We start from the raw sequence: 19,523 nt of genomic DNA on the forward strand, positions 1-19,523 counted from the left end.
CTTATCTTTATTTCATGAAATTTGTGAACCTGTATTCTATACCAAAGTCAAAAAGCCAGACTCTGTTGTGCTGTTTCCAGCATTAGAGGTGGCGGTGTCAATTATTGTTAAGTACAAGGAGTGCAATTAATATGAGGATAGTCATATTGTTGGTGACAAGGCTTTTACACTCATTATATAATTTGATTGAATTGTATTCCAAGACCATATCACTTGTCAATAAACTGCAGGATACAATGAAAATTCTTTGAATAAGATTGTACTGTATTATTTTTTTGAGCAGTTTTCATCTGCAAAACATTTGGTTAATCCCCAGTTTTTAACCGGATTTTTGTGTCAAAAATGTCGGTTATTGATTTGGGGATGTACGGCGGGCGGCCGGGCGGCCGGGCGGCCGGGCGGGCAGGCAGCCGGGCAGGCGGAAACCAAATGTTGTCCGTGCATTTACTCATGAAGCGTTCAACCGAACCTTTTAAAATTTTAATATGTTGTTACTGACAACAAAATGGAGGTCAAGTTCAATAATGATGATTTTGACTTTTACCGTTCAGGAGTTACGGTTCTTGAAAGTTTAAAAAATGTCGTGTCTGTGCATTTACTCATGAACCAGTCAACCAAACCTTTTAAAATTTTAATATGTTGTTACTGACAACAAAATGGAGGTCAAGTTCAATAATGATGATTTTGACTTTTACCGTTCAGGAGTTACGGTTCTTGAAAGTTTAAAAAATGTTGTGTCCGTGCATTTACTAATGAACCGTTCAACCAAACCTTTTAAAATTTCCTATTAGGAGTTTTGGTCCTTGTAATATTTTTATTTTTTTTTATTATTTATAACTTCCAATTTACAACATAATATACACAAATATAATAGCAATATATAATATATAAATCTATAGATATTATCTAATCAATACATCTTTCTATTAGGAAGCAAGTTTTTTTTTTTTTTAAATATACAAATATAAGATAAAGAGTAAAGCAGTTTGAACACCGAAGAGAGAGAGATAGAAAGAGAAAGAGAGTGAGAGAGAATAGTGTGGTGAGTTTTCAATATAATTCATCTAGAAATTGAATTCTGAATTCTATTTTAGTATAGTAAATACAGCATTTTCATTTATAACATGTATAATATTAAATGTAAAGTATATACATTTTTGTACTTAACTAAGTAATATATCAAAAGCATTCCATTCTCTGAGAAACTGATGTTCACATTTGTTTTTCATAGCAATATTTTTGTCCATTGCGTACACATATTTCATCTTTTCTTTTACTGAGTTTATTGTCAGTTTTTTTTTAAAACATCTGCAATTATAAATATATTGCTTTATGGTAAGAAAAAGAGTATTTTCTGCATTGACTTTTGATATTTTTGCAGTGTTACCAAACAAAAAAACTTCCTTTGTAAAAAGTACACTAATTCCATTGGTTAGAAACCAATTTTCAATCTGTTCTAATAATAATTGTGTATGTTCACATTCCCAAAATAAATGTTCTAATGTTTCAATTTCTCTATTACAAAATGTACAATTTGGATTATCATAAATCTTAATTTTATGAAGAAATTTGTTTGTAGCTAAGATTCGATGATTGAATCTATACTGTAGCCACTGTAACTTAGTATTATTTGTGACAACAAATGGCAGTTTATAAATTTTTTTCCAATGATTTTGATCAAAGCCAAAAAATTCAGTCCATCTTAACTGACTAGTGGGAACACTTCCATTTTTATTCAAAACAATATACATATCTTTAGATCCTTTTGAACTTTTAACAAGTCTTTTAATAGCAGATGGAATTAAAGGTAGTTCTAATTTGTGATTTTTTCCCACAAATGATTTTGATGCTTGATGTATAGCAGATATAATACTATTATATCTCATGAAATTCACATTTATCTGATACATTTTTCTATCTTTTGATGAGAGAAAAAGGTCCCATCTTCATTTACAATATCATTTATAAATCTTATACCATTTTCAAACCAATCTTTATAAAAAATAGGTTTATTTGCTACCTTTATATTATTGTTAAGCCAGATTGGACTAGCAAGAAAGCATTCCCAACTGTCATATTAATCTTTTTCTCTAAGAAGTTGCCATGCTTTCAGAACATCTTGCCAAAATTTATTTTTGATATGTTGTTGTAATTTTTGGATATAAACACTTCCACAACCATAAAATTTTTCAAGTTCTACATGAACATTTGACAAAAAAACATTCTGCCATTTGTTGTCTGTTTTAAATAATCTCCTTATCCATGTACACTTCAGTGCTAAAATAAATGCACTAAGATTTATCATTTTGAGTCCACCGTCTTCAATATCATTTTGTAAAACATCTCTCTTAATTCTATCAATTGGTGAACTCCATATAAAATTGTACATAAGTTGAATAACATTTTTTAAAATATCATCACTTGGATTTGGTAAGGATATAAACAAATGATTTAAAATAGGCAATATCAATGTCTTTACTACAGTAATTCTACCAATAACAGTAAGATTTCGTTTTGACCATTGTCTAATTACACATTTAATTTGTACAATTTTATCATCATAATTAATTTTTACAATTCTATCAAGATTAACATCAAAGCTTATACCTAATACCTTAAAACATGTTTCTCCCCATGTAAGGTTTCTATTTTGGCACAATACCTCATTACTATACTTTTTATTTCCTATCCAAATAACTTGTGTTTTAGAAAAATTAATATTTAAACCAGATATATTTCCAAACCAATCTAATTCATTTAATGCTTCATTCAAAGATTCTTCTTTGCCATCTAAAATAAGAGATGTGTCATCAGCAAATTGTGAAAGTTTGTGCTCAACTTGCGTAATTGTAATACCATTTATTTTATCATTATTTCGTATTTTTAGTGCTAATATCTCAGCACAGAGAATAAAAATATAAGGCGACAAGGGATCACCTTGTCTACAGCCTCGTTCTATAGAAAAAAATTCTGATAGATGTCCTCCCTGGTTTACAGCTGATTTGATATTGTTATAAAAAACTTTAACCCAATTAATTATTGATTCTCCAAAATTGAACAACTTCAAGACACTGGTTAAAAATTCCCAAGAAATCGAATCAAATGCCTTTTCGAAATCTATGAGCAGCAAAAGTCCTGGAATATCTTTTTCCTCAGTAAATTGCATAATATCATAAATTAAACGAAGATTTTCTCCAATATATCTCCCACTAATAAATCCAGTTTGATCGAAATCTATCAGTTTATCTAAAACTGTTTTAAAGCGTTTTGCTATAGCTCCAGAGCCAATTTTATATACTGTATTTAATAAAGATATAGGTCGCCAATTTTTTAAGAAATGTCTAGGCTTATTTCCTTTCGGCAGGCATGTAATGATTCCTTGTTTTTGCGTAACAGATAGTTCACCAATCTCAGTACTGTAGTTCAAGGAGTTTACAACAAAAATTTTCAAATCTTTCCAAAAAAATTTAAAGAACTCTGTGGAGAAACCATCAGATCCTGGTGTTTTATTATTTTTCATATTTTTCAATATCAAACCAGCTTCTTCAATTGTTATTTCACCTTCAACAGCTGCCAGAATGTTCGATCATAGATTTCATCTTTTTTTAAAAACAGTTATTATGTCAGATGCCCATCCTATTGGAAAAGTGAAAGACTATTTCTACAGGGTTGAGTTTCAGCAAAGGGGTTCTCCTCATACACACTGTTTATTTTGGATTGAAGATGCACCTAAATTTGAGGTCGATGAAGATAAACAAGTTATCGATTTTGTAGATAAATATATTACTTGTTCCATACCGTCTCCTGATGAGGATCCAGAACTTCATAAAATTGTGAATGCTGTACAACAGCATAGTAAACATCATTCAAAAAGTTGCAAGAAGAAAGGTACGAATTGTAGATTCAATTTTCCAAGACCTCCTTCAGTGCATTCGTTTATATCTCGACCTGTCACTGAAAATGACTTGACTGAGTTAGACATTAAAATTAGCAAAGACAAATTGGAAAATGTATGGAAAGAAATAAAAGATTCAGAATTAGATGATATATCTACAGACAAACTACTTGAAAAAGCAGGGATATCACAAGAGGAATTTGTAAAATGCTTTCAATATGTAACTTCCAGAAACACTATTGTGTTAAAAAGAAAGAAGACGGAATGTTTTACAAATCAATATAATGCACACTTACTTAGAGCGTGGGATGCCAATATGGATATTCAGTTTGTTTTAGATGTGTTTTCATGCGTTGTGTACATTATCAGTTATATAAGCAAATCTGAAAGGGAATTAGGAATGTTACTTCAACAAACAAAATGTGAAGCAGCTGACGGGAATTTAAGTGCACAACAAACCATGAAAAAAGTTGGATCTGCCTATCTTCACCATAGAGAGATTAGTGCACAAGAAGCAGTGTTTCGTGTAACTGGGTTGAGAATGAAAGAATGTTCTCGAAAAGTTGAATTTATTCCCGTGGGTGAAAATCCTTGTAGGTTATCGATTCCTCTCCAACAACTGAAAAAAAAAGTCGAATCAAAAAACAGACAACAAAAGCATGACGAGGATGAGACTGAAAATCATTCTGATGAAGAAAATGTATGGATGAGAAATAAAAATGACATTTATAAAGCCAAACCTGACATCAATTTGTTTAATGAAATGTGTTTGGCAGATTTCTGTTCAAAGTTTAATGTTTTAACTGAATCTCAAGTGCCAAAAAAGATAAATAAAGACACAACTTTTAAATTAAAAAAAGATTTAGGTTATATTAGGAAATTAACAATATCATCTCCAGGAATTATCAGATATCCTCGATTTTCAGTCGACAAGGTGCCAGAAAAATACTATCAAAGTATTCTACAATTGTTTTTACCCTTTAGAAGTGACGACCAATTGAAACCGTCCATGTTTGAAACTTATGAAGAATTTTACAAGCGTGGGCATGTTAAATTCTTCAATAGTAATAGTTTGTCAGCCGTGAAAGATACTGTAGATCATAATATGTCGACATATGTGAAAACATCAAGTTCTATAGATGAAGCTATTGAAAAGTTAGAGGAAAATGGATCACATGAAGATGCATGGGCTCAATTATGTTCCGAATCAGAAAGTGAAAGGGTTATGTGTGATATTGAAGGATCTGCAAACGTAAATGACAATGTTGATGATGAAATCATTGAAAACAATCTTCCAGATTTAAACCGTGGAGTTGAGAAAGAGTTTAGCTTACCGATTAGGTCTATGGTGTTTACTAATAAGGAAATTATACCGATGTTAAGAAGTATGAATGAAAATCAAAAACACATCTTCTTTGACATTAGACATTGGTGTCTTGAAAAGGCAAATGGAAAACACGTTGATCCATTTTACGTTTTCATTACTGGTGGCGCTGGAACAGGCAAGAGTCAGTTAATCAAGTGTCTGTATTTTGAGATATTCAGAATTCTTGCTCCAACCTTGTGTAACCCAGATGACGTAAGTGTACTTCTGGCAGCACCTACAGGTACCGCCGCATTTAATATTAATGGAATGACTATTCATAGTTGTTTGTCAATATTCAAGTCATTATCAAAGGATCATGCTACATTAAGTGAGGATAAATTAAATACATTACGAACTAAATTGGACAGCTTACAAATACTTATCATCGATGAGATATCTATGGTTAATAAACGTCTTTTGTATTTTGTTCATGAAAGATTAAGGCAAATCAAGAAAAAACCTGAAAGTTGTTTATTTGGAGGTGTTTCTATTATAGCAGTTGGTGATTTCTACCAGTTACCCCCTGTAAAATCAAAAAAAAGTGATAAACTGTATGTAAACGATCCTTCTAATCCTTTGAATTATCTGTGGAATGAATTGTTTAAGGTAGCTGTACTGGATGAAATAATGCGACAAAAAGACGATAAAACATTTGCCGAAATGTTGAATAGACTGCGAATAAAGAAGAAACATGAGATGATTGAACCTGATGATATCTTATTGTTAAAACACTGCATGAAAGAGGCACCAGATCGCATTTTACACATTTTTGCAACAAATGCTGAAGTTCAACAGTTTAATAATAGTATGATCATGAAATATTTTTCTGACCCTGTATTAGTTGAGGCCGAAGATTACGAAAAGGATAAGACTACTGGAACATTGAAAAGAAAGTCTTCATTTTACAGTAGCAGTGATATTCAACTACCATCATCCATTCTTTTAGCGGTGGGTGCCCGTATAATGTTAATCAGAAATCAAGATACTAAAGATGGTTTAGTGAATGGAGTGATGGGAACAGTACATAAAATTATAACTGCTGGTAATATTCCAGAAATAATATATATTCAGTTTGATGATGATAATGTAGGTAAAAGTGCGAAAGAACAAAAAATTATCAATGGCAATAGATGTGTTGGTTTAGGTCGGTGTTCAGAGGATTTGTCATTTGTGAGTGGTGTAAGAAAACAATACCCTTTAAAGTTGGCATTTGCATGTACAGCTCATAAAGTCCAGGGATTAACTGTGTCTGAAGTAGCAGTTGATTTAAGTAAATGTTTTACATATGGACAAAGCTATGTAGCCCTTAGTAGAGTAACATCGAATAAAGGTTTATTTATATCTGAAATGAACAATGAATCTTTAAGTGCGAAAATATATGCAGACCCAGATATTGAAGCTGGTTTAGCATCAATGCAAGTATTTGCAATGAGAACTGCATCTGCGTCTGTTGCTAATATTTTGAAAGAACATCAACTAAGAATTGTATATCATAATATCCAAGGGTTGTTGTCTCATATTGGTGATTTGAAAGTAAACAATGATATAGTAACAGCTGACTTTATATGTTTGACTGAAACATGGTTAACATCAAATGATCAAAATGTTAATCTGAATAATTATGACTTTCGTCATGTATGCAGAAATGAAGCTTTCAATGGCGACAACAAAATGTTTAGAACAATAAAACATATGAAAAATGGAGGAGTAGGATTTTTTGGTAAAAATCGCATTAATTATCAGCATATTGATTTGCACATAAAAAATATTGAGTGTATTTGTTTTAGAATAATAGAAATAGACACGCTTATTATAACAGTTTACAGAACACAAAAGTATGATGTTGAGACTTTTATCAAACAGTTTAGATTAGTTTTAAATGAAATTAGTCGTATTTCACAGAAATCAGTCATTGTTGGTGATTTCAACCAGAATATCCTAAAAGACGAAAGATCTATTGAAAATTTTATGAAGTCTCAAGGGTATGTCCAGGTTATTACGGAACCAACAACAGAAAAAGGAACATTGATTGATCATGTATATTTGAAAGGAATTAACCAATTTTGTGTAAGGGTTATACCAACATTTTACAGTTATCATGAAGCAATTGAAATTATAACTGGAAATGTGTAACTATGGATGTCCATCAAATTTAGAATTGACTTAGAACTAGTAGTTGCAATAGTTTGTTTTCATGATTGTTAAAATTATTTTGTGTAAAATAGCAGTTATATCAAGCAGGTATAGCAATATTCAATTTTTATGTTTTTGACCATTAGTAAAGTAAGGTTACTGATAATATAACTGCAGCCAAATCTAATTGTTGATGCACTTGGTGTTCATTTTATCTACATATATACAATTGTTTTAATAAAATGTTTTTTTTTACTGGTCAAAACCCAATTGTTCTATGTTAAAATAGGCCAACCAATTTGGTTGTTTCTTTATGTTATGTTATTCTCATGTTCAATATACTGTATTATAGATAATAAAGTTAAGATAAGAACATCATGAACATTTTGATTTATCCAATTGAATGAGTTCTCATTTTTATGTGGTGTTTGTCATAACCGACGACAATATGGGTTTTGTCATTGTTGACAGCTGTAAGGTTGCCAATAATTGCTTGCATTCACTTCATTTGACATTTAGTGTATAGTTTTCTGATTGGCAACCCTTATTGCAGTTTTATATCATTTATATACATTTCCTACAAAAAAATATGAAATCAAGTGAGAAAAAAAAGCATTTCTGAAGTAGCAACTCTTCAAGACTTTTTTTATTTAACATGTAATAGCCTATTTGACTTTATATCAAAAGTTAAGGTTTATCGTTAGAATAAAAATAAGAATAAGAATATTTATAATTCCAATCAAGGGCCCTTGATGGGCAGAATAACATGTAACATACATCATGATCTTATTTGTGACTTTCCTGATGTATATTTTGCTCTAATAAAGCAACGTTTGTACGATTGTCTAACATGTCTAAAACAAGATCTTGCTCAGTTGCAAATTTCTCCAAAATGTTCTAATTATAAATATATGTAAAATAATTTTTGTCTGCAATTTTATTTCTGCAAACTAATTCCAAATGTTTAGAAAAAAAGTATAATAAAAAAATAAGATAAAGTAGCCACAACTTAGCTATATGGTATAACAAGAAATAATAGAACATGTACTTTTTGTAAAAATGATATTGGATGAGTTTCATTTCTTCCTCAAACAATGTCAAATGTTCACTTTTTCAAGGTTTTAGAACAATTTATATTAAGCCATTGTATTGGGAAAAAACGTTGATGTAGAAATTTTTTAAACTGACGACTACTAACATTATAAAAGAGTTGTGTAATTTAGGTAAATTTATATTGAGATCTTTGAAGCTTAGATCTGAAAGGTAAAATAATGTTTGTTTATTACTACAACACTTTGCTGTCACATAGTCTGTGTTTATGTATGAACTATATGTATTAATGATGTTAATATAATTGTATACACAAAGTCTATATAGACTTTGATAATAAAGATGTATCTTATATCTCTTAAGGGTGCTCGCTGGTAAAATCATTTTTGGTTTCCGTCACCCATTTTCTAAAAATTTTGACCAAAAAGACTGACCTGATTGGAAATAAAATTTAAAAAAATGATTGCTCAAAAACTTCCATTGGAAATACACATTTTTTTCACAGAAGAAAAATGCATTTTTGCAGCAAAGAAAGATAATTTGAAACTTTTGAATGATTTAGTATTTTAAAAGTCATCTGGAGCCAAAACTAATTCATTTTATTTTGTTAATGTGCGTATCCCCTTTCATAAAGCAGCAACTAATAGTGTAATAAATAAACTGTTATCACAGAGATATGTCTCGCATTTTGGTAATTTTTAATTATGTAAATGTTGACATTAAAATAGCAGTACTTAATATGTTACATACGTTAGACAAATATTCAAAGTCAATGCATCATGACTGAGGTTTTGGCGGAGCAATATCCATTTAAATGATATATTCCAATGCTAATACAACTGCATACCAAATATCATTGACTTAAAATTAACATTTCATCTTAAACTGATCTAATCACAAAATAATACATATAAACTAGGCAAAAGTTTCTAAGTCAATAAACCAGGACTGAAGGGATGGGGCCAAATATTCTCCATGGAAAATCATAGATACTAGGGTTGAAATGTTATATTTACGCCATACGCGCGTTTCACCTGTAAATACTTATCAGTGTCGTTCGAATCAAAACATATTAAAAAGACCAAATAAAGTACAAAATTAAAGAGCATTGAGGACCAAATACTCGTAAAAGTTTTGCAAAATACAGCTAAAGTAGTCTTTTCTTGGTGAAGAATTCAAAAAATATAACACTATAATAGTTTAAATTAAACATTGTTTGTTCCTGTAATTTATTACTGTTTGTGACCAGTGTATATTCTATTAGTAAATTAGTTCCATATTATAGAATTCAAAAAGAATAATATCTTATTGTAACATTAAACCAGATGCTCCGCAGGGCGCAGCTTTATACAACCGCAGAGGTCGAACCCTGAACAGTTGGGGCAAGTATGGACACAACATTGAAGCTTGATACAGCTCTGAATTTGGATTGTGATTAAATAGTTGACACAACATAGGTTTCTGACACAGAATAAATGTGAACTAAAACTTAAAAACTTTTATTTGAATTTTATTTGAACATTTACCTAGTATGGTCCAATATCCAAAATCTAAATACAGGGTTAGATTCAGTATACTAAAGAACATCAAGAATTCAATTTTTGATAAAATCAAATAATGTTCAATTTTGAACCCTTTAGACCTCAATGTGGACCAATTTGATAACCGGGCCCAAAAATAAAAAAATCTAAATACATGGTTAGATTCAGCATATTGAAAAACCCCATATATTCAATTTTTGTTGAAATCAAACAAATTTTATTTTGGACCCCGATTTGGAACTACTTGATCCTCATAACGTTTATGGTTTTAGTAACTTATTCTTAACTTAATTGTATTTATTTTACACGAAGACAGGAAAAGCATTGTGTTGACTTAATTTCAAAGGTTGGTGTTAAAAGATGGGACAAATGAATGTAAAAACTTTATAAAAAAAATTAAAAATTAATGATACATTTTCACGTTGACCTCTTAAAAATCACATAATCCAAATTATTTGTTGTAAATATAACACTTTTCATAATCCAAATGATGCAAACGAATATGGTATTACCGTCAGAAAACGAACTCATGTTATTCCTAATGCAATTTCATTTTATGTTTCGTAAGAAAAATCAGCAACTTTTTTAAATATTGCGTAATAGTTAAATCATTATATATACTCATATATTCCAAAGGTATTTTCAAAACAAATTATTTTGATAAAGCATACAGACATGGCTTATTCAATGTCAAGTTATTTATCTTGCAAAGTCATCTCAGATGTTGAAAAAAGAAAGTACAAGGTAAGCTTATTTCAATATTTAATTTATTTGAAGAGAATTTTACTTATATTGCCTTTCAATAGCAACAGCAAAAAACGAGATGCAATGTGTTTTCTGTATGTCAAGAGTATAAATTGGTTCCATTAAAGTCAATCGCCTCCTCCCCCTTCCTCCATTATAATTATAAATCAGTGATATCATTTTAAAATAGTCACTTGTACATATTGTTTGAAAGTGACATATTACATACTATGCTAGTTCATTAAATAATATTGGCTAATGGAATTGAATCTATATTTTATCTACATTTTAACAATTTAACAAAGTATTTAATACATAGAAACATTCACCATATATAGTAATCTTATATTTACTGAAACTAAATATTCATAAATAAACAGAATATAATTTGCATTGAAAATAAACAAATTAAAACATTAAAACATTTATCTTTTCAGAATAAAGAGGGTGCTGTAGATCACTTCTACCAGTGTTTTATATACACTGGTATGAATAGAATTTGTTCACTGTCTTTCTCGGAAAATCAGAAGGACAGAATAAAGTTGGACAAATGCTACAAATTTAGAGTTTATCCCAGGGGAGTAGGCAACTTTCGATTGGATGGTAATGCAAAGGTATTTATATTTACAACTGAATTTATTATAATTATACCATATATTACTATTTTATCATTTAGTTTTTTTTTCATTTATTGCATATGTGTAACGACAGGAAGAAAACAAGCCTTATTTCCACACACGATCTCATAAATACATATCAGCCTAATGACGTCATTACATGGGCTGATATGGCAGGGTGTTAATTTTTTATTTTAGTAAGTATATGATAAAGAGATGAATACGGGCCGATATGGGAAAATACATATATTTATCTCTATATATATACCATAAACATAAAAATGAAAGGAAGGTTTTATGAACAATATGAATGATATGATTCTATCCACCAAGCAGTGTTGCATAATTATTATTATTATAATTTTAGATTTTTTACATAAGAGAGTGTGATACTGGAATTGATTCTATTCAAATGGACTTGGCTTTAAATCCAGAACCTTTATCAGTTTCAACAGCACTGAAACAACCAAACGGAGAACTGATAAGCATAGTAGGCGTAGTTCATACGGTAAGTTCTAAGGTAAGTTTTTATATTACAATGAAAATAGGCTTGATTTAGTGGTAGGATCCTAGCAATTCTATATGTATTTAGATTTACGGTTAAAATATTAATACATTTCGTGGTTTAGACACCAATGAGCACTTTGATTTTCATTATGCTGTGTTCTCATTTTGTTAATTACAATATAACAAATATAATGAATATGAATATTTTTTTAATTCAATCAATTTTATTTTCGTTAATATCAGTGAATTATTTAACAATTAGTTATAATTATTCAATGTATATTCAGAATACGTTGATAATTCTTAAATTTATTTTTGAATTGTATTTATAGAACATGATTTTTTGTTTATTACTTCATTACCCCATTTCAAATAATTATCATGTGTCTAATACTTTTTTTTACATATTACAGGTAACAGATCCTATTGATACTGAATGTTCAATAGGACAAGTAAGTATGGCTGTTTAAAGATATTATTATGTATATTGTCTGTACCTTAATTAAACGATGATTTAATTTATATAATTTGTTTAATTTGACTCCAATCTTTTTAAATGTCCGATGATTTTATTGTAGAAATGTTGAAACAATATGATACGTTATTTTTTTTTTTAATTAAAAATTGATTTATAACATGTTTTATATTTAATTACAGGTAATAACACTAGAAGATGAATTAGAAGAAGATGCTCGCATAAAAGTTAAATTTTGGGGCTGCAAATTCATACCGTTCCATTCTTCTGTATCTGAAAAAGTGAGAATTAACTTGGTTAATATTGAAGTATATGGATCTATTGTATCATGTGTGTCTTCTGTTTTGTCGAATGTTCAGGTTAGTGATTTTTATTATTTATCACGGGTAGTGTGATCGAAGGTGTCTTAGGATTAAGATTTGTCCTAAGATCATCTTAAGACACTTTTTGGCTCTTAGCCGTGTTATCGAAACGATCTTATCTTAAGATATGTCCTGTTTTGGTCCAGACTTTAGGACTACTAATAAGCTGTCTTAGCATAGTCTTAAGACCACTTTAACTGTTATGATAATTTTATTATGTCCTAGCATATAAACAAACATGGCTGCTACCGAGATCATGCACTGGTAAAGCACAGATTTATATGTCGTTGGAGGGAGGGAGGATAGGGCAAGTAATGGAAATGTAAAACCAATGTTTTTTTATTACACGAAATTACCCTTTGAATTACAAAAATCTAAACAGTTTAGCACTTTGAGTCCGTCTCATCTAATTATTTTTAACTAAACATATATTTTACCGTATATAACCATGTATACCGTTTGAATGGTTTTACACTAGTAATTGTGGTGCCCTTTATAGCTTGTTGTTCGTTGTGAGCCAAGGCCCCGTGTTGAAGGCCGTACATTCACCTATACTGGTTTACTTTTTTGAATTGTTATTTGGATGGAAAGTTGTCTCATTGGCACTAACACCACATCTTTCTATATATATACATACAATTTAACGGTATAAATTGAATTTATTTTAAATGACATTTTCTTCTTTATTTTCTTCCTTTTATTCAATTGAATATATTTTGAAACTTACATTTATACTATTATATAAGATTTAAGTTTCAGCGAAATATGTGTGCAAACCTACTGCCTTTTGTATATTCTTATTAAAATGATTGCATCATTATACGGCAACGAGTAAATTGCACTTAGGACCAGGATAGGACATCTTTGTTAAGATTATCTTAGGGTATAGCTTCGATGTACAGTGTGAGACATATCATAAGACAATCCTTTAATTTGTCCTAAGACATATCTTAGAAAAAATCACAGTCCCTGGGAATGTCAACAATTATTGCTTAAAGATTGAAGTATTAGAACTAGATTATTATATTTCCTGAGTAAAATTCGAACAAGTCATTTGTACTTTTACGGTTAAACAATACTGTACATATGCAACAAATTGTACTATATGATACCATAAAACTATATGAATAATGGGGTACAATTTACATATAACATTAATTTTTTTTTCAGGAAGATGATACGAAAATGATATCAAATCTTGTTGTGGAAGCCGTTGATACTGACACCAGGTTAGTTCACTATTTAACAATTTTCAATTTTGCAACACTTGGCCACAATGTTATTCAAAGTGGTCAACTTATCAATCAATATTAATTATTAAATGAGACATTTGTTTTGATGAGTGTGTCAACTTGAAATGTTTTTGAACTTTTATTTCTAATGTAAATACACCTGGTGACGTCATGTCATTGTTTGACAATAACCAATTGACCTTTAATTCCATATTCATTACAATTACAATAATAGTTGTTCAAAATATGTTATTTGCCACTTTGTCAATCAAAATTTGAATCCATGTTTCGTGAAATTTGCACTAAAGAATCATCCGTATGATATATGGAAAAGAATTATAATATGATTTTTTAATTTTTAACAAATTTACAAATAGAACGGGAAAATGTAATGTCAAAATTTATAAAATTTTATATAAAGACAAAAATAAAACGTTTATCCTAAATATCTTTCTTTTTTGATTAAATTAATAATTAATTCTTAAAAATATTTTTAAATACGACATAAAAGCATCAAAGGCATCACAACCTTAATATGGTTAATATAATCAACAAATTGTATGATGTCATACTTATATATTTATGATATATCTTTAAGTTATTGATAATTTATTAACGTTGATTGAAAAAGTTAAATTACCAGAAGCTGTACCAAAGTTATATAACAAACTTTTTTTTTCAGCTGTGTTCTTTTTCAAGGGGGTAAAATGTATGAGATAACCAAACCAGATATGGAGAAAATTTATGATTTTGAAAGAGATGAAATGAAATCTGTGCTTGGTGTAAAAATAATGACAGAAGGGAGAAAAATTGTGCAATTGTAAGTTTACATATATGTTGTTTAAGAAATATAAAGGGCGCTTATAAAATTTAAAGTAAAAGATGAATCGTTTAGATTTTTAATATTCACTGTTATACCAATCTACTAGGCATGCAAATTTTATTATTTCAAACTAATGAAAATTTTATAAAATTGAGAACACTGAAGTTATACATAGTTAAATTGAATAAAAAAGATGTGGTAAAAATTTGGTACTTTGTTTTTATCAAAAAAATTGTTTCCCAATATAAATTTCCGTGTGAATTGTATATTTCATTAATAAACTACGAGAATTGATTTTTAGTCATAAAATGCGAAAATTAAAATGTGCTTTGCGCAAAAGCAAAGCACCATATTATTTTCAATCAAATAAATAAAATACATGTTGATATTTTTCACCATTTAAATAATTGATACACATTATGTTTTTCAGAGATTTGATAGAAGAGTGATCTCCTGTGTTTAACAAGTGCAGGGAAAACTCATTTGCAGGGTGAATTAAGTACTACATACGCTTAAGTAATGACCACAAAGTACTACCGAATTTTTGTAATGAAATCGCCCACGATATGTTTGTGAATACATTTGACTTATTTTGACCTTATTACAGAGAGTAGTTTGCATGTCAATTAGTTTACTACATTTTGTTCTATATTTTGTTTCATAAAACATGCATATTGTTTTGCCTTAACTTTATTTTGTTTTTATTCTCAATTTTTTGTTATACATTCTCAATTTAAATACATTTTTAATTAGCAATTTATTTACAATTGAAACAAACAAGTGGAATGAAGAATATTGCATTTTGATTATTATGTGTTTATACCACAATAGTTGTGCCTGTAATTTAATTATTTTGAAAAATTAAAAACACATTTCTTTTTGACAAGTTATCATATATAAAAATTGCAATAAAATTGTTTACATTTAATACGTGCATTCTTTATTTTAATATTACCATGATAACAGTCAAATAAACCAAACGTGTATTTATAAATCATTTGTTTTGTTTGAAAAGTTATTTGAATATATTCAATATTTGGTAAATAATTTAAATAATAATTCGAGAAATTCTATATTGAAAATCTAGTTTGCAAATTATTTGGTTGATAATTCAACTATAAAAGAAATTATTAAAAACCCGTATATTCAAAATTTATAATGAAAATCTAGTGAACACAAAATACTTCCTTATTTTATTTTAGTTACGAAATCTCATACGATACTTTTGTAAATATGTTCGACTTCACTTAATTACTGTAGATTAGTTTATACCTCTATTAGTTTACAACATTTTGTTCTATTGTTCAAGCAATTTTTTCAGGCATCTGAAAGACTGCATATTAATTCAATGTATTATATAACATCTCTATTATATGAGCAATTAAAAAATAAAAACTGTTCTAAAAATATAATTGTTATGTGTTTGTTTAATTTAGACTCTTGAAGGAATAGGGGAGGGTATAGGGCACTTGTTAGTATGGTTTTTAATTTTCTGTGACGTCCATTATCAACAATTATTACTGAAGTAGATACATTTTTTTGTTTAGGGGCTAACTGAAACACACCTTTACCATTTGTGTGTTGTCTACTCTTTGGTGTGGTCGGGTTGCTGTTTCTTTGACATATTCCTCGTTTTCGTTTTCAACTTCAAATCCAACATTACGGCTTAAATGGAATCAAGCTGAAAGTAATTAAATCGGATAAAAACAATAAAATCACAAAATCACAGCTGAAACTACTGGGTTTAAAAAAAAACATCTGTAAAACAAAAACATACAAACACCCAGATATCCAGTCAAAAACTATTTATTTATTTAATTTTGATTTTACAGTATATTTTGCATACAAAAAGCACTGATTTCGTTAGTCAATATATTTGGATTGATATACTATAAATGATCGAAAGCTCTACATTTTATGCATTAAGCTCAAAACTGTCCGACCATCCGTTCAAAAGTTACAACGATAATCTCGATAATTCTTAAAAGTATAGATAATTCTTAAAAGTATATAATTTTGAGTATATCTTTGAAAAGAAAACAGATATCAACCTACTATGAATTGCAAAATTATTCAGTATTTAAATATCTTCAATTTGAGGTCAATATCAAGGTCATGGTGAAATTTTACTTTGACCTCCAAAGTGTGCAATGACCTTGACCTTGTGACATTTGAAAGGTCAAGTGCTTGGTATGGCAGTGAAAAATTGTGAATGTTTTTCAACCACTTCAGTGGCATGTAAGAAGAACCGATTAGATTTTAAAATTTTTTAGAAAAGGTTTATTCAAAAGAAACAACACAAAATTCATGAAGTATATTCTGGCATGTACTAAACGGTTGAGTGGAGTGTGTGAGTGGAGTTGGGGAGTGGGGAGTGGTGGATTGTTGAAGTGGAGTCATGGAATGAAAACATGGAGCTAGGAAGTGGAATATAGTTGAGTAGTTTAAAAAATGAACCAATTTGTAAAAAATCATAAAATGAGTCTCAACAACGTCCAATTGCATTCATTGTACCTATATAATTCATCTTGGATGTGTCATGGGTATGATTTAAGGTTATATCTCTAAACATCGGTCTAGGTAGTACACACATTTAAACATGTCCTGAAATGTGTTAGATGCGAAAAATATCAGAGGATCAAACTCACAAGTTAAAAAACAACTGACAACGCCATGGCTACAAAAGACAAAGACAAACAGAAAAACAATAGTACACACAACACAACATAGAAAACTACAAACTGAGTAACACGAACCTCAATAAAAACTGGGGGTAAATTCAGATGCTCCAGAAGGGTAAGCACATCCTGCTTCACTTAATACCCATCGTTTGGATCATGTTAGTACAAACCCGGTAATAAGTCCCGGTAGGTCACATTCTTGAAAAGGGGGATTGTAGTAACGACATTAGGAACATATCCGCATTAGGAACATATCCGCTATAATCTGTCAAACGGATATTTCATAAAGGTCAACCAACTCGACATGGCGTCCTCTTACGAAGGGATGATTTCAACATCACAACTTGGAACTCTTGGTTTAATAGCTTTCTTGTGAGCAGCAACCATCTTTTAAGGAAATCATGATAGGAAATACAAGCCCTGGAATATCAACTTGGATATATATACTGAGTATGCAGGCGCTGCTGGAATGTTGCTACATAGAAATAGAAGTTCACAATAGGGAAGCTGAAATCATCTCTGTTGTAGTAAAGTTTAGTTTTCTACTAACCCTCATTGTCAATTTATCTCAAGTTCGATGGAATAGATGTGTTCAACATAGTCACCAAATTTTGAATTAAGTGAGAGAATAATTTTACTTGCAAAGCAAACTTAAAGTTATAAACTACAAGTTTATACAAAAATCACAGCATAGACAGAAGTCTTTTGCAGGAAAAACAACACTTGGATTCTGTATGATTCATTTGAAAAAAGATATGAATTTGCTTATTTTTTCACTCCATGACTCCACTCCAACACTCCAACACTCCACTCCACTCCACTCCACCACTCAACTCCACTCCAACACTCAACTCCACCCCACTTAATAACCTGGGCCGAGGGTTACATAACACCCTTAACATAAAGCACATGATATTCATGTTCCAAACAACTATCGTGGATTGACAATTACAAGCTCCATAGGCAAATATTTAATTGTGTTTTAAAATAACGTCTTGACAAATTTTTAATCAAATTTAATATTATAGATGAGTGTCAAATTGGTTTTAAAAAGCAAGAATTTCTGACCATGTGCTTATTTTAAAAACGATTATTGAGACTGCATGTATGCCTGTTTTGTTTATTTTAAAAAAAGAATATGATCCTGTTATTCACACTGGTATTAAATTGAAACTCTTGGATATCGGTGTTGAATCTTTATTCTATAACATTATAAAGAATATGTATGTATTGAGCAAATCATGTATAAAGATAAATAATAACTTAACAGAAGTTATGGTGTCAAGCTTGGTGTTAAATCATGCGATAACCTTAGCCCTAATATTTTTAATATGTTTATTAATGATTTACTAAAATACCTGCAGACATAGATGATACCATAATCTTGAACAACCGTTCCGGTCATTGTTTAATGTATGCAGAAGACATTATTTTACTATCTCAGGAAGGACTTCAAAAGAAATGATTGGTGTCTTACTGTAAATAACAAAAAAATCCAAAAGAATTGCTATTCAACAAGGCAGGCACACAAATCCATCATATATTTACGATTAAAAATGTGTTGCTTAAATGTGTAAATATATACAAATATTTTTGTATTAAATTTTGATGCATCAGGATCAGTTTTCTTTCGCGCAAGAAGAACTGTATAAAAAAAACTTTATATCTACATACCTTTTATATAAATTGGTTATTTTGAGGGTTTGAACAGGTGTTCATAAAATTTCTGAATTAAGATATTCTTTGCCAAAACCAAATTTCCCTGTAGAATATTTGAATTAATTTAAGTAAAATCAGGAAATCCTTAAAACTTATTAAACCAAAAAATTTTTTTTAAGATGACCGAATCAGTTGCATGCTACAGGTTTCATTGCACATGTAAAATGGACTTTAGGTTTTTATAAACAATTAGCATCTACCATGAGTACAGACAGCTTCAATGGTGAATGCAGGAAACAAAATATAAAGATATTTCAGATGAAATAAATCAATGCAAAATTACCGATTATAAAGCAAACAGAGTGCATAAATTTATATTCCGATTGGTTAGTTCAATTTGCATAAGTCATCCGGTTTGGAGAAATTGGGATTTGCGAA

The 19,523-nt window shown here is 29.7% G+C and overlaps 2 protein-coding genes and 1 long non-coding RNA gene across 5 annotated transcripts in view; 2 read left to right on the forward strand and 1 right to left on the reverse strand.

Annotated features, from left to right (window-relative positions):
• Positions 1-19,523, reverse strand: part of LOC139516381 (uncharacterized) — a 341,046-nt gene that overhangs the window by 261,573 nt on the left and 59,950 nt on the right. The gene's annotated exons all lie outside the window — the stretch shown is intronic.
• On the forward strand, positions 9,969-12,323 carry LOC139518157 (uncharacterized). The gene is made up of 3 exons (XM_071309849.1): positions 9,969-11,343; positions 11,714-11,866; positions 12,267-12,323. Exons 1-3 carry the CDS (start codon positions 11,218-11,220, stop codon positions 12,321-12,323), a joined length of 336 nt encoding a protein of 111 aa, XP_071165950.1. The 5' UTR covers positions 9,969-11,217.
• LOC139514849 (uncharacterized) lies at positions 12,513-15,668 on the forward strand. The gene is made up of 4 exons (XR_011662727.1): positions 12,513-12,687; positions 13,861-13,919; positions 14,605-14,742; positions 15,176-15,668. It is a non-coding gene; the product is annotated as an uncharacterized lncRNA (long non-coding RNA).

This window comes from Mytilus edulis, chromosome 3, assembly GCF_963676685.1.
Source record: "Mytilus edulis chromosome 3, xbMytEdul2.2, whole genome shotgun sequence".
Lineage (NCBI taxonomy): Eukaryota > Metazoa > Mollusca > Bivalvia > Mytilida > Mytilidae > Mytilus > Mytilus edulis.